The sequence below is a fragment of the Xiphophorus maculatus genome, chromosome 9 (genome assembly GCF_002775205.1).
Source record: "Xiphophorus maculatus strain JP 163 A chromosome 9, X_maculatus-5.0-male, whole genome shotgun sequence".
NCBI lineage: Eukaryota > Metazoa > Chordata > Actinopteri > Cyprinodontiformes > Poeciliidae > Xiphophorus > Xiphophorus maculatus.
This window is the reverse complement of record NC_036451.1, coordinates 11,915,115-11,938,313: the sequence shown is the minus strand read 5'-3', so window position 1 is coordinate 11,938,313 and position 23,199 is coordinate 11,915,115. Positions and strand designations below refer to the sequence as shown.

The 23,199-nt window shown below is 37.4% G+C and overlaps 1 protein-coding gene across 1 annotated transcript in view; it reads left to right on the top strand.

Annotated features, from left to right (window-relative positions):
* Positions 1-4,120: 4,120 nt before the first annotated feature.
* Positions 4,121-23,199, top strand: part of rnf13 (ring finger protein 13) — a 35,812-nt gene continuing 16,733 nt past the window's right edge. Inside the window, exons 1-4 of the mRNA XM_005800310.3 lie at positions 4,121-4,345; positions 5,344-5,592; positions 5,743-5,823; positions 15,928-16,050. Of these exons, the coding sequence (XP_005800367.1) occupies positions 5,479-5,592; positions 5,743-5,823; positions 15,928-16,050 (318 nt within the window). The 5' untranslated portion in view covers positions 4,121-4,345; positions 5,344-5,478. The remainder of the gene's footprint in view (positions 4,346-5,343; positions 5,593-5,742; positions 5,824-15,927; positions 16,051-23,199) is intronic.

Here is a 23,199-nt window from a genome sequence, read left to right as displayed (position 1 = left end):
TAGCGGGTGGTTCGGCTCAAAACATCGCGAGGTTTCCGAACTGCGGACCATGACGCCCTCTGCTGGCTTCATATGGAATTTCATATAAAAACGTAACTATTTTTTGTGTTTATAAAAGTACCTGCAACAAACACATGTATTGTAATGCAGGAGAGAGATATTTTAGAAATAACAAACAGAAATAACATATTTTTTATTAAAGTTATATACTGCAGTTTGAATAAAATGTAACAACATAGCAAACTAATAGAAAAAATTTAAGCAAACTATTTGCAAACTGTATGGAGACTCTTTCATGTAAAATTCACGAGCAGTAAATATTGTGCTGGTATCAGTATTAAACCAAAGGAAGTAATGCAGTTGCAAGCCTTTAAAATTGTGACGCTTTTTATGGGTCAGATAGACTCAAGAAATTATACCAGCAGCTGCACGGGGGGGGAGGGGGGGGGGGGGGGCAATTTCATTTTTTGTCATGGGGCCCAAGACTCCTGGCGGCGCCCCTGAATAGTTGTTTTGCATTGTGGCAAGTAATAACACCACTTGTTCAAAAAGGAAATTTATAAGTAATTGAATTTCATGGAGGTAAACTAAATCTACTACAGAAATTTACATTTTTGGTTAACATTTAATAAAAACTAGTTTCTTCTTATTGTTTTTAATATTTTTTATGCAGACAAAAAATGGTGCATATATAATCAGTAAAAATGTCATATTTAGCTAAGTATCCTTTGTGTCTCTTATGGTATTTCAGCAGTTTAGATATTAAAGACTATGTTGTTTTGCGGTCATGGAAGACTTGGATTCATAAGTGGATTCTTTTCTGGCAATTGTCCATACTTGGCTTCTTCAACCAAAATTGTTAGTTAAATCTGAATGAAAAATAACAAATAGTAAACCTCCATACAATCAGAACTAACCATAAGTAACACATATTTGCAAAACAAGCTGCTGTGCATTTGCCAAAAATATTCACTTACAGTTCCAGATAGTCCTTTAAATCCATTCAACTTCCACAAAAATGTTATATTATTTTTTGGTATTTTAATGAAGCATCTCTTGGCTATGTCATACAAAAAATTATTTTATTGGTTTTAAGAGACAAAAAATGTCATGCACACATTTGAATTGATAGATTTTCTCTAATTCATTCAATTTTTGAAAGTAAATATACAGCATCATGCATATACCCCAACTAATATTTGGAAATTTGGAAAGTTGCAGAAAAAACACACACTTTTTCAGTCATCAACATTGTTCTGGTATAATTCTGGCTGAGTATTACTTTTCATCAGAAATAAAGCTCATTAAATTAACTGGTTTTCTTGCAGTGTCCAATAATTTTTCTACAGGGTTAAGGTTAGCGACCTTCCAGAAGATAATGTCAGCCTGCTTCATCCATCCAAACCAGTGTGAACGATGATGTGTTTTACATGGCAAAGTATTTGACGTGATCTTTAAATGAAAACTATATGGAATCTGTATGTTGCTAGCAATGAGAATAGTCCCTAATTATATCCATAACATCCCAGGATTTATCTGATTTGCAATGAAAAGGCTTTGAAATGTTTTTGTAGCACACACAGATAAAGTGAAAACATCTGCATTTCTGTACATCACAAACAAGTTGTTTGTGACTTACAACAGGACATTTTTTCCAACTGAAGCTTCATATGGCCATCAACTGTACACATGACCAGTTTTCTTTTATCTTAAAGCAGTAATAACACTTTCCTGCACATGACACCTTGTGACCAAGTTCAATGATTCATCCTTGCGAGTTAATATCACACACACACAAGTCCAGTATTGATAAGAGTATCTGACGAACCCTGTATACAAATTCTGTACAGTATTAATAATTTTCTCCTCTATCTTGACTGTGTTTAAATATTGCTTTATCATTATTTCAGTGGTTTTCCAGTTGCAGCTCAGGACAGGAGTTAGCATATTAGCAGAGACAGCGATCACAAGACTGAAGGTTCCACAAGTGTGTTAACTTGAATGAGCGAGTCTCATCGGAAATGTGGTTCACACCCCAACGGTTCCACACCAGCCTTTTCTTCAGACAAAACAGATCTAATCCATCATTGTTTTGAAGGTTTGAGTTTCTCTCTTTCTTTCTTTCTTTCTTTCTTTCTTTCTTTCTTTCTTTCTTTCTTTCTTTCTTTCTTTCTTTCTTTCTTTCTTTCTTTCTTTCTTTCTTTCTTTCTTTCTTTCTTTCTTTCTTTCTTTCTTTCTTTCTTTCTGTAGCAGTCCACGTGTTTATTGTATTCTCTGTTGGCAAAATCAAAGCTATAAATTAATTTCTTAAGGCCCTAAACTTGCTGTGCTTGTTCTTCTTTTTCATTTTAGCCATAAATAAGTACATATGGTGGAGTGAAAAAATATTTGCTTCTTTACAGATTTCCTCTGCTTTTGCTTGTTTTAATTTTAGATAACTTTGTTAATGTAGAATGCAATTTAAAAACAATTACATTTATTTAGTAAGGAGGAAAAAAGCTACTCAAAGCAAACTGCCTCTATATGTGAAACGCATTAAATAACTGAATAACCAAATATTTGGATTCAGTTTCATAAGATATAATGAGGTCTAACCCAGCTTTGTTGACCTGTAGAACTTGATGATTCCCATGAAGCTTGGAAAAAATGTGGCAAAATATTTGACAGAAATTGCTCTTTCTAAAATGTGTCCGATTTAACTGGGGTAAACTAGCATATTTAAAAAAAAATAAATAAAAAATAGAACAAAATGACAACACATGGTGGCAGTAGAGGAATATTCTTGGATGCTATTTTTTTTTATAACAAAAACTCCTGATAGAAAGTATAACTTTCAAAATACTTTTAAGATTTTCATGTCACCATTGCAATACACACAATAAAATGTGACAATATTTTAAGTCTGTTTTGCCCATTCCTAACTCTAGGGCAGACAAAATATTTGCTGAAGGGATTATATTAAGTGCCTTGATTAAAGTATTCATACCTTTTGCTTCTTTTCTTTCTTTTTTTTTTTTTTTTTTTTTACATTTTGTTACATTATAAATAAGTATAAATATAGATATCAATATATTTTATTGGAGTTTTATGTGACACACTACCATAGAGTAGCTCATAATGTTCTGAAGTGGATGAAAAATGGCACGTTTTTGGAGTTTTAAAATTACTATTAAATAATTAAGTGAACTTTGAAGGTCAATAGAGGCACAATGTATTTTATTTAGGGTGAAGAGAGTCTGAAAACATGTCGAACCTCATGTCAGCAAACAAACCAAATGAATGCTGCCACTGCATATATCTGAAATACATTTTGAAAAGCTATAGTAAAAAAATCACTGGAAAAGTGATTTCCAGATTTATGTAATTCAGTGTAATTATGACCTACTACTATTCAAAATCTGTGCAGCGTTTTAAAGTCTATAAATTTAAGAATTTAAGAAAACAGGCAGCAACCTGGTGTGTACCTTTTGGTCTTGTGATCAATCATTATTGCTCTCCGCGTGTCTGATTAGTTTATGTTGGAGCTGTGACCTTTGCCTTCTAAAGCAGGTAAGTAGAGGATAATCAAAGAAACATACGCAATTTATCAATGATGTCCTTATTATTGCTCTCCGGGTGTCTGATTAGTTTATGTTGGAGCTGTGACCTTTGCCTTCTAAAGCAGGTAAGAAGAGGATAATCAAAGAAACATACGCAATTTATCAATGATGTCCTTATTCACCCCAGGTTATTGTCAATGTACTGAATAATAACAATTTAATGCAATTTAATATATCCAAATAACGAAGTTGCATCTTATTTTCTATAGATCGTGCTAAACATTTAAAACTCATTGTTCACTGGTTAATTTTTTACTCTTCTTGTTGTACTGTAAGCCCTCACAGTAACGTGCAATTATTGAGCAATTCTTGCTTTTATCTTAAATGAATCAATTATTACAATGATCAGGTCTGCTGATGGTCAAATATCGACCTCTCACTCAGCTCATGAGACTGCAAAAGGCAGCGGATTGTTGCTAGCGTGTCACGTGGATCTGTTTATGTCCTTAGTCTCTTCCGGGATTGGATGACTGACGGGACTTTCGTCCAATCAGAGGCTGAGGGTGGATCGCCGCAGGGGGCGGAAGTTGTTGCTCTCACATGAGAAGGGAAAAGAAGCTAACGGCGAGGATTAAACTGTAACGTTTATGGTCATACTCATCGAGCTCCTCGTCCAAACGGAATGTGTAGCATCTGTTGTCATCACTTTTGGGTTTGTTCCTTAACGCGATGCGCAGTAAAAGATTGTAATGCCGCAGACAGCTGGTAGTTTCTTGGAAAAGGCAAAGATACGTGCAGAAAAAGAGGTAAACACCCAGAAGGGGGCTAGCTGCTTGTGCTAGCCTTATGCTAAATTGCTCTGTTTTGGTCGCTGACATCAACAATTTAAGAGGGTAAATTGATTCTTGCACAAGTACTGTCCTGAACATGTAATGCTTAGCGTTATTGTGATTGTATCAATTTATTTGCACCGACACGCGTGTAATTATTAATGTCCGATTTAGTTTAATGGTAGTTTAGACTTATGGCCATGTTTTGTCATTTGCGGTTTCCCCTGTTGGCTTTCAGTAATCAGGTCGTGATCTCATCGTTACTTTGGAAAATGTGATCACGGTCACTTGATGTTCAGTCATCATTTGACCCTTGTTGTCCTCACTTCCCTATTATAGAGCCTTTGTTATGCAGGAGATATAGGGAATGCCAATCAACTGTACGACAATCAAGCAGTTGAATATCAGCAGCAGACTCGATAATCATAACATATGTACTAAACATAAGTGAAATGATTTTTCATGTGTGTCTTTGACATATAATTATAAGAAGGCAGAGTTCAGGCTAGGAGTAATAAGAAATCATTAGAATTGTAATAGTATTTTAAATGGTTGGCGTTAGTTTTTCCAATAAGAAAAAGAAAAGCCACATTCAGGAAATAAAAAATGTCTTTTTGCATATGATGTTTTCATCCAGGAAAGCTTGCTAAAGTTGGTACTGCTAGCATTCTCTCTCTGCTTTTTATGTGTCTCTTTAACAGTTTGGTTTGCAACATGTTTTTCTTACTTTTGTGGTTAGTTATATATAGATAAAACTTACCGAAAATATATTATTCACATTTATGGATGTTGTGCTAACCTTGGATTGCCAACATTTTTAATACCTACTGTTGCAGCTGCACCGTTAGCGCTGCTTTCAGACATCCAAGCTCCCATTAAGCAGGTCACCTGACACAGACAGACAGGAAGCTGCAGCAGCCAACACCGTCTCACTCTACTTACACAAATATCCCTGTATTTTCTATCTTTTTCAGGTGTGACGACCACAGCTGACATCAGGGAGCCCTGCTGCTGGCCAGTCTGCGTGGCCATTTGAGTATATGTGCTTCTGGTTTTGTATGTTAATGAGCGAGTGGCATAGAAGCTGGGGATTGTAAGGTGATGCCAAAATGCTGCTGTCTCTGGGAATGCTGATGCTCTCCGCCACCCAGGTTTACACCATCTTCACCGTCCAGCTTTTCGCCTTCCTCAACCTCCTGCCAGTGGAGGCCGACATCACTGCTGTAAGGAATACAAGATACAAAAAAACACACAAATTGACATTATTTTTGATCAGATTAGAATAGCTAATTTATTGTTGTGTTTTAGGACTTTGAGCAGTCATTGTGCTGCAGTTGTGTTTAAATACTGAATTTATTTTTGCTTTATTTCAGTACTCCTTTGATAACAAAACCGAAACCTTCGACGACATGCCTGCTCGGTTCGGCTACCGGCTCCCCAGCGATGGACTTAAGGTGAGTGTTTGAGGATCAGCTGTTGTTCTTATCAGTTCTGAGTTTCGGGGATCCCTTGCAGACTTGAAACATATTTAATATTTTTATTTACCATTTATAAAATTAGAAACATTGACTAAATCTGCCCAGACTAAATTCCTTTAATCAATGATTTAATGGATGCAGATAAAATAAATAAGTTGATCTTTTTAAACTGATCTGTATTCAGGTAATATTCTTTGTCTTTGATTCACCACATCAAAACTCAGGTTTTGGTCCAAGTCAGTTATTGTTGTGATTTTTGAGTATCAGACAGAATAAATGCACACACATTCAAAATCACAAAAGGATAATTTCACAGTTTTTTTTAAATTTTTTATCTTTATGTCTTCCTGAACTGGACCTTTATGTTCTTAAACAGGGTTTTTAGCCACAAAAGTGTCAGATAAATAACTATTCATAAGTCATGATTTTACAAGTATAAGTATGCTGATCCATTTTTTAAGGTGCCTCAAAAGCCATAAAGTAACTCTTTGCCACGCATACAAACTAGATACATAATTCAGTGTTGTATTGTTTCGTGATTTGTGGAAGCTGTAGATAAAAATCTGACAAAGTTAAAGTTTTACGTTTAAAAATACAGAATGTTACAAAAACAGATGGAAGAAGCTACAATGGTGTGTCTGGACATGTGGAATTGTGAAATTGGTTATTTATTGAATTATTATTATTATTATTATTTCCTTAATGCTTTTCTGAAGGTTTCAAAGTCTCCAACATTTAAACTCAATCAAACTCAATGCCGTAACGGTGGGTATCTTCCTAAAGTAAACCTTTAAAGGTTTTGTAAAATTTCCATGGTGACATTTGAGAAAGTGTAGAAACCTTCAGATTCTCTTTAAGAAAGCTTCATTAGAGAGTCAAAACTATTTAATTTCAATGTGTTGTTGTTCAGTTGTTTTTGTTGTTTGGATCTCTTTGTATCCCATAATTAGCAGCCCTCACAGAAGTTGATCCACAAAGCTCCCAAACAGAGGGGGTGATTCATGTCTGCTATCTAAGCTGGCCATTTTAGTGATTCCCACAGGCAAGAACTTGTTGATGTTGCACAAAAAGGCTTTTCATTCAAATAGACAAGTTGATGGAGAAATATGTAATGCCTTGTTTTGTGTTTGTTGGTGTTTGGACAATCACAGTTTGTAACACTAACAAATTAGTGTGTGCAATGTTTATCATCATTATGTGTGTTGTAAACTATAATCTTAGCAATGACACCAAGGTATGATTTTAAATTTGAAAGTCTTGCGTTGTCACTTTTTTTTTTCCAAGTATACAGTTTCATTGGATTCATTACCTGTGAAGTGGAGAAAAATATTTATGATCAGATGGATAATTGTAAATGCAGATGCACTCACAGGGATTTTGTGGCTGATATTTTGATCTATAGTTTTTGTAAAGCTTTAATCTGTCTATTCCAAGAATTAAAGGTATAAAATAAGGGAAGATTAAAACAAAAGTCTGTCTATACTAGAGAGCAGTCGTAAAACTGTTTTTTTATTTTATTTTTAAAAACAAAATCAAAATTATTTGCTGATGGATTTTACAAACTTTCTTTAGCATTTGATAGTAAGGACCGGTGAGGTTAGCACATCTAGCATAAAAAAGAAAAAGCAATCTCTGGGTGCATCCCCTTTAAAATAAATATAATTATATAAATTGAGATCTGTAAGGGCCGTCCACATTTGCAATTTTAACATGCTTCAAACAGAGGTAGGAACCATAAAAAAGATCAACTTTGCTGCATTTCACTTAGCCTTCCTGGAAGCTTTCCTCTCTCTTTCTTGCAGCCTGAAGGAACATGTCTGAACATAAAAAAACACAATTTCATTTTAAACAACTTTTCACATCTTTTCTTCTTCTGACCTAATTTTTAACACCTAACTGGTATCAACCATATCTAATTTTCTCCCCAGTAACAGCTTACACTCTGTAAAATGCTGTCAGTACAGACTGGCAGCTCTTAAGAAGAAATATTATAAATAATATAAAAGTCATCTGTTCCCAGTCAACAGCTCATTTCTCTCTGTGTTTTCAATTATAAATAGATTGAACATCTGAAGAAGCCTAAGCGAGTTAACACCTTTATCTAAAGTGCATGACATGACCATCCTGTTACCAGGTTTTCTTTCTCAGATCAAAAATACTCATGGATATTTTTTTTTTACTTCAATCAGTTTGAAAGTGACTCACATCAACCCAGAAAAACAAAAAGGATTATCATTCAGTCAATGCAGTTTGTTTATGTGTGGGAGAATATTAGTATTGCGTAACAATAGGATTAGTCTCTCTGTTTTCCGTTTTAAATTATTTCTAATCTCTGTGTTTCATCGATCTCCTTTCTCTACCTCTGGCCTCATGTTGCTGTTCGGAGGGACAAAAAGCTTCAACGTCACACATACTCGCTGCTCAGGTGTCTGAGGGTTTCCAAAATTACTCCCTTCACTTGCTGCCTATATTTGTCTCTGTCTGGTTGCGTTTGGCATCAGGCTGTCACAGTCTGTGATTTTTACAGCTGCACGGAATAACATTTTGTTGTCCAATGTAGCCCAGAAATCAACTTCGAGAAGGAAAGTTTTTGGTTTTTTTCTGGTCATGGAGGACATTTGCCTAGAGTCGTAAAATCTGTGTTTTCATATTGGTTCATCCCTTAAAAAATGCTCATGGTTTTGACATGTTTAGGAAAAGTTAGGTTTCAAACTTCTGGTTTAGGGTGATTTGCAGTATTAGTTTCCCCTACACGTGACGTACTATTGTCCTCCAGTTATGCATTACTTTGTCTGTTGCTCTATTATATTAGATCCCAGCAAAAAGCAAAGGATTTGTGTTTGTAATATGACAAGATCTGAAAAATCTCCCAAGAGCTGTGAATCATTTTTAAGGCTGTGTATTGGATATTTACTTTCTTTACTAAGAACTGCTAAAAGTTTATTGTAATATAATACTGTAAGTTTACAGTTGTTTTAATCTCCAGAGAAGCATTCGGCATCACAAGACGACACGAGCCTGTTTATTTCCTGATGATTCCCCACAGGGAAGATGGCTGCATACAGAGCCCTTCCTGTTTCTAGTTGCACAACTCTGTGTTTACAGTCAGCACAGCCTCTGCTCCAGACAGCTCTAGGCCTGTGCTACTCACCAAATGTATTCGCCAGATCAAACCGTTTTATTGGTAACTTTAATTCTGTTAATTATGCCTGCTGGCATAATTAGGTTTAGATGCAAAACGTTTCTTTTATGAAGTAATTGTTTCACGTTTTTCTAGAAATAGTTTCATTAAAGCTGAAAACTTTCTAGAGTACCATAGACAATGCTCTGCGATTTCAGAGGTGGCGAGTTGATTTTGTTGCAAAAATTTCCTTGAGAAACATCGGATTTGTTTAAGTTCCCAATTTCTACGGGTGTTCTAGATAAGGCTCGGCGTAAAAGCAAACATGAAGGTCTCGTTCACCTGGAAAAATCAAGCTAGTCGCTTGATTTGAGGTGTTTTTATATTAGACAGTGCCTATAAAATCACAGCTTATAAATAATCCTGATCCTCTTGAAGCAGAACTATGTTTGATTTGGTCTTTTTTGTTTCCGTTCTATTCATTTGCTTTCTTTCAGTTCTGAAAACGGTTGACTGTCTGACAGGTTTCTTTTTAAAAGCTTGTGTCATTAGCAACACTGATTTATTAAAGACATTGTTACTAACAGGTAGGAAAAACATTGTGAAATAAACCAAAATAAATGTTTAATACAATATTTTTAACCCAAAAGTCAGATTTCTCTCTGAATGTTTTTCTACAAGTTGTAAATATGGAAGGGGACAGAGAAATCAAACCGCATCTGTTACTATTATTTCTCAGTGATTCTCAGTAGCATTTTTTAGTAAATGCTTTTAAGGTTTGCTTCACTTGATCTACATGAAAGAATTAAATAGTTTTGATCTTAGACCTTTGTTTTCATGCAGACTAAAAACAGCACTATGCTTTTCACACAGAGTCCAGAGTGTCAGACAAATTGACACAGAAAAGACTCAATATGGTGACAGTACAAACAGAAAAGCTTTGTGCAAACAATGAGGCAAACTGTTGACTTGCTGTTTAGCTTCAAATGGTCCAGGTTTTTTTTTTTTTTTTAACTCGGTCTACTTCTATATTACCAATTCACACTTTTTTTTACTCTGGGGAAATTTTTTCTCACCTTTTTTTGCAGAATTAATTTTATTCTATCAATTTGGAGCACAAAGAGCTTGTTTAAGGTCATTACACACCATCTCATTTAAATGTAATTCCAGTCTTTGACTAGGCCACTTTAAAACCTTTATTGTCTTTATTTTTTAAATCACTTATGCTTAACTTGTTGCCATGCTTTGGTGTCTGATGCATAGCTAAAGCATGCTTGAGCACAAATGGCTAAACTTTGTCATTCAAGATTTTCTGCTAGGAGGCAGATTTTAGGGCTCCGATATTTATACCAAGTCGTCCAGGTCCTGAAGTAGTCCCAGATCATCACACTGCCACCGCCCTGTTTCAGTGTCATTGTGACATTTCTAAAATGCTGTTAGTGTTAAGCCAGATGTAGCCACACTTTAAACATTTGTGTATGGCAAAACTCAAACTAAAACAGATAAAATCTGTGAGGTGGAAAATACTTTTTCACTACACTGCAATTCCGGCAGCCAGTTCTGCTCACGCACTAATGGCATTTCTTGCTCAATTATATTTAAATTGAGGCGTGAAATCTCAAAAAGCCCTGAGGTCATCCTGGGTTTTCTGTAGCTTCCTGCTCAAGTGTGCAAATAAGTGAATTCATTTCAATTCCAGGAGAAATGTCAAATGTTCAAACCGTGAAAGCACTTAAACAGTTTAGTCAGTAGCGAGTCATTATTGCCGTTCTGCGCCTGCAGCAGTCACGTGTCTCTTTTTCTTGTTCTGGCAAAAGCACAAAAATGACCTGATCACCTCTACTCACTTAAGCAAGCTTTGTACTCCAGCTGAACTGGTTGTTGCAGAAAAGTTTCTCTAGCCTGGAAATTCCTCCCTTTCATGCTTTTGCTGGGAGATGTTTCTGACACATCAGCTGCATGCCGCGATTAACCAGGTGTTGGACAGAAAGCGGGGCATTGTTTTTGCAAGTTCTTCTGTTCTGCTTTTTGTCAGTTTGCAACCTTTACGTCTGCAACCTTTACAACCAAACACACTTTTGCACTAAGTCCAGCTAAATATAACTCATTCACTCCAACATGGGATTTTAATATTTGTGGAAAATGCTAAAAACACACTTGTAGTATCATTCTGTCATGATTAAATAAAGTTACATATGGTATAATAACAAATGGTAAAACCTGCATTTGTTATTATACCATATGATATAAAAGCATTAGTTGACTCTTGCTTTTATCCAAGGTTATCGAGAGCCGGTGAAAGGCCCGTGTTTCCAGTTTATATGAATGTCTTCCACGAGAGAAAATTAGAAAAGTTATAATTGTCTGGATCTCTGGATTGCTTGTGTAATCCCAGTAATTTATTAGTATAAGTGTTTTAGCTGAAGAAAACATGGCGGACATTAGTGCCAGGGTCAGCTGCCATTATAGATTATAGACCTGCACATTTGGAAACCAGCACAGATGGACCAGTTCCTATTTTTGTGGGTCTCACTAACTGCTGGGGCATCTGGAGGGAAATTCTTAGTTCTCTGCGCCAACATGCCAGGTATACTTTCTACTAGGGCAGTGGTTCTCAAACTTTTTTCAGTGATGTACCCCCTTAAAAATATATTTTTAGTCAAGTACCCCCTGACACGGGCAAAACATTTTTGGAATTAAAAAGAGGTACAGTGCTGTAAAATCACTGTCTGATTTATTAAAGCCAAACAACTTATATCAGTGAACCTGACAAATACATCCATATTGCAAACATTGCATGGTTAAACAAAAAAGAAAAACAGAAGACGGTGACCACCAGGAAGGTATAAAACCAGTCAAACCGTTTTATTTTAAAGGATATTGAAACTAAATACTGAATATAAAATTCAGTGCATGAACACACATTTATATTTTATCGAACTTTTTACAAAATAATTTTTCCCAAGACTTATTATGAGGAGCCTACTGATTTTTTTAAAGATATTTTGAAAAGCTTCACGTACCCCCTGCAGTACCTCCACGTACCCCCAGGGGTACGCGTACCCCCATTTGAGAACCACTGTACTAGGGCATAGGTCAGCTTATAGCCAAAGAAGCATTTTTTTTTTTTTTTTACCATTTTGTACTTTTTTTTTTTTTAAAGTGAAACCTTTTTTCCCAGCTGGTGATTTCCAGTCATTTTCCATAAGGTTCAGATTTCACTGTAAGGAAATGTGGTGATGTGATGCTAACAGATACTATACTAAATTGTCTCTAGAGAAGGTTTTTTGTGAATCTCGGAATCTGTGTGCGCTAACGAAAGCAGAGGGAAGTGTTTAGTTTGTTCCTGTTTTAAACAATTTCGCTAGAAGTTACAAAATCAAACACTTCGCTTCTGTGGTTTGACTAAGTGGCTCATGCAGTGAATGTGGGGGATCAGTCCTGGCCCGATCAAGTGATCAAGTCTTATTTATGGTTTCGCTGGGTTTTTCTACCTACTTTAGGGGATTTCCAGAAAAATGTCCTCATTCTCCATCCATGTTTTCTCAGCAGACTATAACCCAGACACAACATGATTCAGATTACGTTCATTCACTTCCTCCCACCCATAAAGGTATTCAGTAAGAGGGCTTGTGGCCCGTGAAGCATCCTGGTCATGTAGACACTGTGCAGTCATATAATTATTGTTGTTGGCTAAGTGCACGGTCTGTACGAGCGTCTAAAGACGAGCTCTGCAACTCTGTGTGCATGCAGTCTGCTATGGATCCCAACATCAACTAATCTGAGCCTGAGGTCGCTCGAGCTCTTAACCTGCTCTCAGGAAGCCTCGGTCAGTCCTCCAGCAATCTAACCAAATCTATTGATTTTAGTCTTCCAACTAGCAGCAAAGCTTCAAACAAGCCTGATAGGGTGCATCGCTCTGACAGGATTAAATGTAATCCCTGTGAAATCATTTGGAAGAAATCCTCCCCTCCTCTCACTCGCCTGTGGAGCGACGGAGCAACATGAAATCCCCTCTGTTTATCAGCTCTGTGGGTATAAAGCATTCATATCACATAAATCGTTTTACATTTTGTGACATTGCAACTGCAGAATGACTTAGAAATAAAAAATATATATATATTAGCATTCATTAAGATTCAGCTCCCTTTACTGTCTCTAAACAATAAAGTCCAGTGAAGCCAGTTTTCTAAGTTTCCTCTTTAGAGTTGATAGATGCATAAAAAAAAGAACAAATATGAACAGAAACCTAACACTTACCCACAGGAATGGTCTGGATGTGAAATGATTAATCGGATTAATTATAATGACTCGATTATTGAAATGATGGTCAACTAATTTAGTAGTCGATTAACTGGACTCAAAAAAAGGGTCTGAAAGGACAACACACTCATGTTTGAGTTTCATTTTCTTTTTAAAAAAATGAATGGGATTTTTTTTATTTGCATCATGCAATGTAGTTTGTATTGCATGATGCAGTGGTTAAATAACTTTGTTTATATGATTAATTATCAGGATAATTGATCAAATAAAATAAACGTTAGTTGCAGCTCTACACAGGTCAGGCAGAAAGTTACGTAAAAGTTTATAACAGGACTAGGATATAAAACAACATAACTGCAAACCAAGCAAGACATGGCCGTCTACCTAAATGGATGGACCTTGTACGCGAGAAGAGCATCAATCAGAGAAGCAGCTAGAGGCCCATGGTGACTCTGGAGGAGCTGCAGAGATTCGAGGTTCAGGAGGGAGAATCTGGTGACAGGACATCTATTAGTGATGCACAAAACGACTCTGGCATCGGCAGAAGAGTGACAGTCCTGCTGTAATTGTTATTTTGGCTTAACTTTAATTGGACCAGACCCAGACGACTTTATTTTTTTAATATATTAGCAATTATCTTTTTTATGTAGTGGAACTTTGGCTACATTTTAAAACAGAATGAGTTATCACAGAATTCAAGTTTGTGTTTAAATATTTATCTACAGAATGGTGTTAACCTTAAAAAACAGTTTCTTGTATTTATCTATTTATTTTTCGTTGCAGCTGATAGCAGTGAGACGATTGGCTCCTCAGTTCTTGTCTCTCCAGATCTTACAGGCAGCACAATTACAGTTAATAACCCTTAAAGATCGGATTCATGACTCGATCACAGCAGAACATGTAGAAATTTGATCTCAGATAAGAACATTTTCAAACTGCGGCTGAACGTTTCATTCTCAAATAGTTATGCTTTTCTTTTCTGCCTTTTAGACATGGATAGATTAATGATTCATCTCTTGGACACGGTGCTGTCACGAGTCACGCATTTGTCACTTATCTGCTCCTTAAACTCTGGCCTTCTCAGATACATTGATTTGTTCATTAGAAGCTGCAGAGAAAGCTTACTTCATGAGCTTCATGAGTATTTCTAGAGTTAAGTAATGCTGTATGGCTCTAATTACCTCGTTAGGCTTAATGTGCCATGCTTATCCCAGTGTTTGTCTAAAGTTAATATCTTTACTGAATAAGAAGAAGAAACTTCCTCCCAGTCTGTTTCCAGGATGGCTCCTCCTTCCCCTTTAGCTTCCTGTCTCTCAGCCTGATGCTGTCTCTGCATCCTGCGGTGTTTGCATGTGCATCTCAGTATTTATTTTCCCTCAACAGAGGGCACTCTTGCTTTTGGTTTGTTTGGAATAGGAATGTAAGGCAGTGGCACAGTGACATCATTTAGCAGCGGCTGCACTGGAGGCACCCAGAGGTGATGTTGTTGTAGGCACTGGGTGATTCCTCACATTCCTTCTTCTCCATTTCCTGCAGAATGTAGTCTCTATATCTCAAGTTTTGCTCAAGTTAAACCACAGCGACACGGTGCAGATTTCGTCCTCCTGCTGGGTTACAGACGGCTGTGCGAATGCGATGCATCACTTTGGTCATTAATCAATTGCTGCTAGTACTACGTCAGTGTGGCATCCAGCCAGATGTGCTCAGAGGAAATGGGTTTGCTGCAAGCTGACGCGGGCCTTATGTGTGTGAGAGAAAGAGTTGACTCCTCAGTTTGTTGTGCCAGGTTTGAAAGCCCCAGCTTTCTAAGAGAGAGGTAGACGCAGAGTCCCACTGCGATCCACACTTCCTGTCCTCCTCTGGTGTTAGTTACACTTGCATAAGCGAGGCTGAGGTTTTGAAATGTTCCTAACACTAGGCCATACTCTATTCTCTTGTTTATAACACCTTACTCCTCTTTAGACTGTAGAGAGTTGTTTTGTTGAGTTGGTTTAACTATTTTTATCTTATTTTTCTCCCCTGTCGTTCTAGAACTGTCTCATTTCTGTCTCTCTGCTGTTTCTCCTTTTGTTCTTGATCACGGCATCGCACCAAAAAGCCCCCTCTTCTCTCATCTTCTCTCTATCTCCTCATCACTCTCTTCAAAGCTGTAGCTGCAAATGGGACAAAAACAGGAAGTCGCAGAGAGGAGCTGTGATAGTGAAATGGAAGAGTCTGAATTTTTCCAGGAAAATCTATGAACAAAAGCTTTATTGACATCAAGCTAACAATATTTCGTATGTGTAGTTTTTCTTAGTTTGGTTTGAAAAGTATCTACTTTCATGTTTTGCCAGATTTATTTCTATCTCTTTTTAAGCCAAGTTGCAGATTAAAACTCGGCTTTCTATAAGAGTAACATTAACAATGTTTTTAGTTAAATTATCTGATTGCAAATTATATGTTCCTACATACGTTTGAAATAAAGCCTGTAATTGCGCTAATAAACAACTGCTTAGCTTCATTTAGATGTTACTCTACAATACTAAAATGATCCTTCATGAGTTTTTAACAATAAGCACAGCTGCTTATGCATTTTCTCTTTTATTATGTATTTTATCTAAAAAATTCTTTCTTTAGTGTCATTGGGGAGAAAATGTGCAGATAAACAGGGACAGATGAAGTATTCCTCTTAACCTGCACTCATGTCATTCCCACAGGGTTTCCTGATCGGTGCCCGACCTGAAAATGCGTGTGAGCCCCTCGACCCGCCTCCCAGGGAAAACTTGACGGGCGCCTTCATCGTCCTCATCAAGCGATACGACTGCAACTTCGACATGAAGGTACCAAGTTCAGACTTGCTGTTTTTTGCGAAATCCTCTTTCATGAAATGCCAGCAGCATGATTCCCAGACGTATCAATTTTTATCTTTACATCTGAACTCAGGTGTCTTGAGCAGTTTATTCAAATATATCCTCCTTGAAACCAAAATGAATAAAACTGACAAAAATTTCTAGAGTAAAAATTATTTATTCAGCTGTGAATTTATAGAGTAAGGCTGCTAAAACCTGATAGAACAGTTTGTGTTGGTTTTCTGTTCATTCGTATCAGCAGGTGGTGTTTCTGAGTTAGTCTGCTCACAGATCGCCCTTGTTGAGGCAGGAAAACAGGAAGTGGCCATTTCCCTAAATACAGTTTCCTGCATGATTGTCCAGTTCATTCTGTTGCCTCTCTGGCTTTTCCTGAGTTTTTTTTTTTTTTTTTTTTTTTAATGCTGCGGTCAAAGGAGTTGGAGACATTTTTATCAGATGTGAAACTGACAGCATGGGCGGTAAAAGGCGTTTGTTGTATGATTGTTGAATGATTAAGGAGAACAAAAATATAAAAGTTATAAAACCATGATTGTAAGGGTAATCATGCAATAAACGGAGGTAAATAATTCCACCAATACTTCTGGCTTACAGTGAGGAATTTGGAAACATTATTAATCAGCCTCAGGGTGATTTATGGTGACAGTTTCAAGAGAAGTTTGTCATTACCTGTTTTTTTTCCTCATGAGTTGTTGTCTTAAACCATAATAAAGACAAAACTACACTATGCAGTGATCCAAAATAATGAGCCATTTTTTAAGCACACTCAAATGGCAGATATACTTCTTGTTCACTCAACTTAAGTTGTGTTAATTTATCCTGTAGATAAAATATTCCTGTTGCCATCACACAGGTAAAAGTCTGCACCTTTCATGTGCAGAATTGCTTAATCTTGCTGGAAGTGGTGCCAACAAAGATCCAGTGGTGGAACTGGTTTGGTGGAAAAAATCCCCCCTGGGCCTTGTGAATTGTCTTGTGACTGTGAGAACTGACTCCTCACACAGGAGCTTCAAACTACCTGTGTCAAAAGACCGGTTTTCAGTTCTCTAACTAAATGGCAGAACAGTGAGGAAAAAAAAACGAAGAACAGAGGGAAAGATGGAGTTAAAATAGTGAGAGCTGAGATGAGTAATAAGAAGCTTGGGATCTGTCTTTGAACTGCTTTCCAGCTCTCCTGCTCACTCTTTCTCTCTGAGCAGGAACTTTTCCACTTCCGTTCTTTTCGCTTTCTTCACTCTGTGTTGAGTCTGATCCACAGAGTCTAACATTTTCCATTTTTTTTTATTTACCGTATCACTCTTTGTCTTCTCCGCCTTGCTGTTATTTCACTCTGTTGCAGCCACGGCCTTATAAGGTCGAACTGCATCACACAAACGCAGAAACATGTTGACAGACTGGGCAGTGATGTGTTTCCTGGACTGGAGTGTAACCAGACTCCACATAACTGTGCACGCTTTCTGACCTGCCTCTGATTGGCTCTTTAACCTTCAACAACTTTCATGTGATGTGATAAAAGTTTATTCTCTTCCTTTCCTTTCTTTCATATTCATTCTGCCTTTTTTTATTCTTTTTTGTGTGTTCACATAAATGACAGCGTGTGAGTCTGTACATGTTTAAAGTGCTTTGTTTGCTTTGGATTTATTTCTATGGTCTTGCTATATTCCAGAGGAAAATGGCCACTTTATGTACATTTAATGGACAATAAAGTAGCTTTGTTTATCTTACCTTGTAGATGGTGTCTGTAAAACTGACACCATCTAAAACTGAAATTCATACTGTCAAGATGAATTTCAGTCAACAACAGCATCTGATTAACTTTTAAAGAAAGTTTGGCTGACTTTTGTTCAGTATGTTGTAAAACATTCCAACATTTCTGTCACATGATTTGTCTTTTTAGCTTCTTGCTGAACTGTGTGACACGTCGGCATTTCCCTCCATTGTGGAGCAGTTTAATGCGTCCTATCTGGTTCTAATTAAACAAAATCACAGTCGTCTGAAGGTCACTGATTCCGTTGGATAATTTTTATAGTTATGGATGCATGTTGTATTAGCATTAACATAAATATTGGCTGATGTTAGTCATTTTTAACATATCGGTATTGATCTGGTCCGATCTGGGCCGATGCAGTGCTTTGTGAAATTATTCCTGCCTCCTGAACTTTCTCACACTACAAGAATGAAAGTCTCAACATCTATTTCAACGAGATTTAATGAAATATTAAAGAAGTTAATAATAAAAGTGGATGAATATTTTGAATTGGACCCACCTTTACTCTAATACCCCTAAATAAAACCCAGCGCAACTACCTGGTTTAAGCCATGTGTGGGTGTTCAGCAAACAAAGAGTAAGATGAGACCAAACTTGAACTTTTAGGCCTGAACACATAATCCCCACAATGAAACATAGTGGTGGCAGCATAATGCTGGGGGGTGGATGAAGCTAAATGCTAAATAATAAAGTCCAGGCCTAAAACCAACAAAGACTCACTCAAAAATTGATCTTTGTTGACACTACCCATCCAGTCCGTCTGAGCTTGAGCTATTATGCTAAGAAATTGATAACATTTCAGTTTTAAAAGCTGGAGACATATCAGAAACACTTGCAGCTTCAATTACAGGGGAAGGTTTTTCTACAACATATTGACTCACAGGAGCTGCATATAATCAGCCCTGTTTTCATATACGGTCCTAATAAACCATGAATACTTTTACAAAGCACTGTGTTGAAGTTTTCTCTGCTTCAGTACGACAAGGAGACAAAATTATTAAAGGTTCAGATTGTCTCTAATGAAATTGGTTTAAGTAGATGCTTTTGCATAGAGGAGTTGCAGTCATGATCTATTCTCCTAATGTTGTTTTCAGTCTATAAATAGTGAGTCTTTAAAAATTAATTGGCTCTAAATGTTGCCATAAATTCAAGTTGCAGTGAAGGTAAAACTGGTTGCAGATTTGTTTCTTTTTGGGAAGAATTTTTCTGTTTTTTTATCTCTTTTTTTCCCCCCCCGATTCATTTCTGCATCTCTTCAGTCTGTCTGGGAGATCTGGCTTGAGCCTCTGCCATAATGATCAGTCATACCTGGAGGCATCATCACACGGACACACAGCTACAATCTAACAGCTCTTCTCTCTTAGACGCACACATCCACACACACTTCTTCCCTTCCTCACATGGCAGACTTTGTTTCTCCATCACTCGCTTTCCTTTTTCCTCTTATCTTGCCTGTCCCTCGCCTTAACTCTTGTTGGCCATCTCTTGCTCACACATTGATACTACCATGCCGCTGTCGACCCTCCACCCCGTCCTTTCAGTCACACACACCCCATACAAAGGAAAACCCTCCCTCCTTCCTCTTTTCTCCTCTCTTAGCTGGGATCTGTTTCCCCAGAAGCTGCAGGGAAACAAAGGGATAATAGATCCCATCTTGACTGAGAAGAGCCACTTGTCTGTGTGGGTGTTTAGTCCAGGGGTGTCGCCCACCCCCGCTCCAACAAGCTCACTATGTTGATATATTCTTTCTGTCCTTCAGCAGCATCCAGACGCAATGGCGTTTTAATGGATCCGTGACCGTAATGGCCAATAAAAGCACGCTAACCCACTTAACCTTCCTTAAAGTGTTAGCATTTCACCTCTATGGAGTATGGCTGCATGTTAAGGGGAGGGGGAGTACATCAGAAGATGCATACAGACTTTTACAGGCATGCCCTCCCCAGTGTGAGGTCAAATGCCGAGGAGTGTGTGTTAGAGATGGAGAGGGAGCAAAAGGGATCAATTAGAGAGATGTTAATAATCACTCTTTGTGCATTCCTTCATGGCTGCTCTTTTTGAAACAATTCCAGAGGGTGAGGGTTTGAGCTTCCTGTATGGCCGGGACTCTTTGAGGTGTTGGGGGAGCGCCTCGGTGGTGACCTCTCTGACATGGAGGGAGGGGGTCGCACAGGAAACTCCAGAGCTTTTTTTTCCCCCCTGCAATTTCCCTTAAGTCAACACCCTGTTTTAATAGCCGTGCATTTCTTGTTGACTTACCCATTCAGCTCCGTTTTCTCTTTAATGACAGACGCACCGGCACATCTGTATATATTAATATTGTCTGTATGTATTGTAGAATAGAAACAGCTTTTATTATACCACAAAAAGGAAAGTTGGGTGTAATAGCAGCATCACATATAAAGGATCACAAAAGAAAGTTCCTAAAGTGTTAAAACAATATATATAATAAACAAGATGAACAATAATAGTAATAATCATATACTGCCCAAGACTATAACATAAAAATACGGTGCGGTTATTAGAAAAATGAATCTGACTCACAATCTCATTGTGACGTTTTTCAAAAATTTACATAATATTCATATTGAACATTAAAAAGAAAAAGGCTATTTACAATACAGAATATCAGTGTAGAAAACATGTGCAACAACAGCATAAATGTTATTTAGAAATGAGTAAGAACGGTGTACTCGGATACAAGATCTGTGTAATCATTCAATCTCGTTTTGCTAGCCAAAACATTCTTTTGTTCTGTCTTGCAAAGATGAATGATTATACGTTAGAAGCGCAGTGCAAAAAAATATTGCATAATAGCCGTGTGGAAAAAAAACAACACACACACAAAAAAAAACCTACCGGATTGCTGAGCTTTTTTTTTTCCTCTGGTGGAAATTTCCCAACTTGAGACCTTGGTCGTGCTGTGATTCAGTCGGCAAGGCGCTTTGTGCTGATGCAACATTGTTCACAAAGAAACATGCACATGTAGTTAGATTTAAAACTGGATGAGAAATGTTGTGTGGCTTGCACAGTTCAGGTTTCTGCACGTGTGTTCAATAAGCATTTGCATAGAGAGGGGAGCAACATTTTAAAAATTACACAAACACATTACTTTGACACTTCTGCAGCTACCATCAGTTCAACAAGATGAGTTTCTATAGTTACAGGAACAGAGGAGATGGCAGTCATTACTTGAACAAAAGGAATAATAGCCTGGTTAGACCCACAGTTGAGCCTAAAGTATTCACACCCCTCGCAAATTTAGATTTTAATAAAAACTTTAATTTAAATCCAACACTGTCATAAGTATGAATAATTTTGGCCATAGCCTTTTGTAAAAAGTATCAATAATAAGTTTTATTTTAATACTGACACTCATTTCAAAACATTTAAACATGACATAACTTAAAATATTCATTATCCATTTGTATATTGCAATGGAGGATACTTTAATTTCTAATTAAACTAAACGGAAATTTTCTGTATGTGAAAGTCTGCGGTATCTCCCACCAAACTACAGGATAGGTCTGTGAGTTATACAAAACATGTTCATTACATTTAATACTGAAAATCCTTCTCAGATATTGAGATTTCACCCGATCAGTTCTGCCTGACTGTTTCTAGAAGCAGGAGATTCCCATATGGAAGCACAGAAACATGCAAAAAGTGAATTTTGCATAATAGTGTACATTTAAAACATCCTGACAGTTGCATTTTTGATTATTTGTACCCCTGGTTTATGTCTCATTTAATATTTCATACAGTACAAGGCATGTAAGTGAATCTGTTGCTCTAGTGTTTGAATAAATGAAATGCAAAGAAAGAAAGAGCTTATTGGCTAATTAGCTCCACATTTACCTTTTGAATAGTGGATACATTTCTTCTTAGTGGTGATAAAGGTGATCCGAGTACAACAAGTGGTTCTCGTACCACAGTTTGAGGCACCTTGGATCAAAATTATTTTATTTCATTCTGTGTATTTATTAAAAAAGATATTACTTTAAAAAAAGTAATATCCTTTTCATTTTCCACTTTATTTTTACTTATCCAGAAGGTAATGGTTCTTTGAAGAATGCTGTAAAAACTAAATGAGTGCAATGATGTGGAAAACTGGTTGGACCAGTCCTGTGAGTTCAGACATGTTTACACCTTTATACCTATTGTTGCTATGGGACTGTGATGCTTATCTATCTAGGTCACATTCTGTTATTTACAAGTTGAAGGCTAACCTGAGCGGGAAAAGGACAACAGAGTACTTGTTCTGAAATAATCCACGACTAGGTGAAAAGTACCAACAGTTTAATAGCACACCGCCCAGTTTCTGCTGGTACAGAAGTCAAAGAGAAAGAGAAGAAATCCCAGAAAGGTGTGGGTCAAAGTTCCCTAACTCACTTGAAGTTACCGTCTCATGAAGATTCTTCCTCTTTAGTTTGTTATCAGCAGATAAAGCAGGACTGGAAAGATGTAGATTAGCAGAGAGTGGTCTTTAAACAACACCTCAGTTTTAGTTTACTTAAGTCACAGGTATGAAACGGTGTCATATGCTCATCAATTTAAGTCAGCCAGGGTGTTTGATTTCACCAGCAGCAGGGCAACTGTGTCAGCATCTGCCCTGAGGCCAGTGATTTCCCCTCTAACCCACTCTTCTTTCCCAGCTCTTCCTTCCAGTGAAATACTTTTCATAGCGAAGCCTGTTTGCAGTGCAGTGACCTAACGCCCCTAGCACCCTCCCTGTTCCACACACACACGCCCACACCCCTACACACACACACACAGAGACTTCTGTCTTCACTCAGACCAGGATATGGCCTCCTGCACACGCTCATAGTCTTATGACAGGGTATGACTTCGGCTGACTGGATGTATGACTCGCTGAAGAAATGTGTTTGTGAGAAAACGGTGGACCTGGACAGATCTCATATTGGTGGTTCTCTTTCTGGGCTGGCGTTATGTCTTTGCAATTTGTTGTGGCAACAAACGGCTCAGAGTTGATATCTCTGACCTCCAAGACTCACAGGCGCAAAAACATAAAGCGCTCAAAATATATTTGTCCTTCAGAAACATCTCCGTATTTTTCCATTAAAGCTGCAGACGTCGTCGTATTCTTAGCAGAATTTTTAAGAGAGACCAATCTAGGTCTGGAGGACGACATGGTTGAACAACGTATCATGATACAAGCATTTCATATCAGTTGATGTCGGTAATTATTGATTATTGAGTTTTCACTCCATGCTGTTGTTTTTTATTTTTGAGCCGTTATGAGGTCTGGGGGCAAAACGTGACACTGCTGTTGGACCAGCAGATTGTTGCTAGGTAACCAAAGAGTGAGTGAGTTAGTTGATGCCGCCAACTTGGCT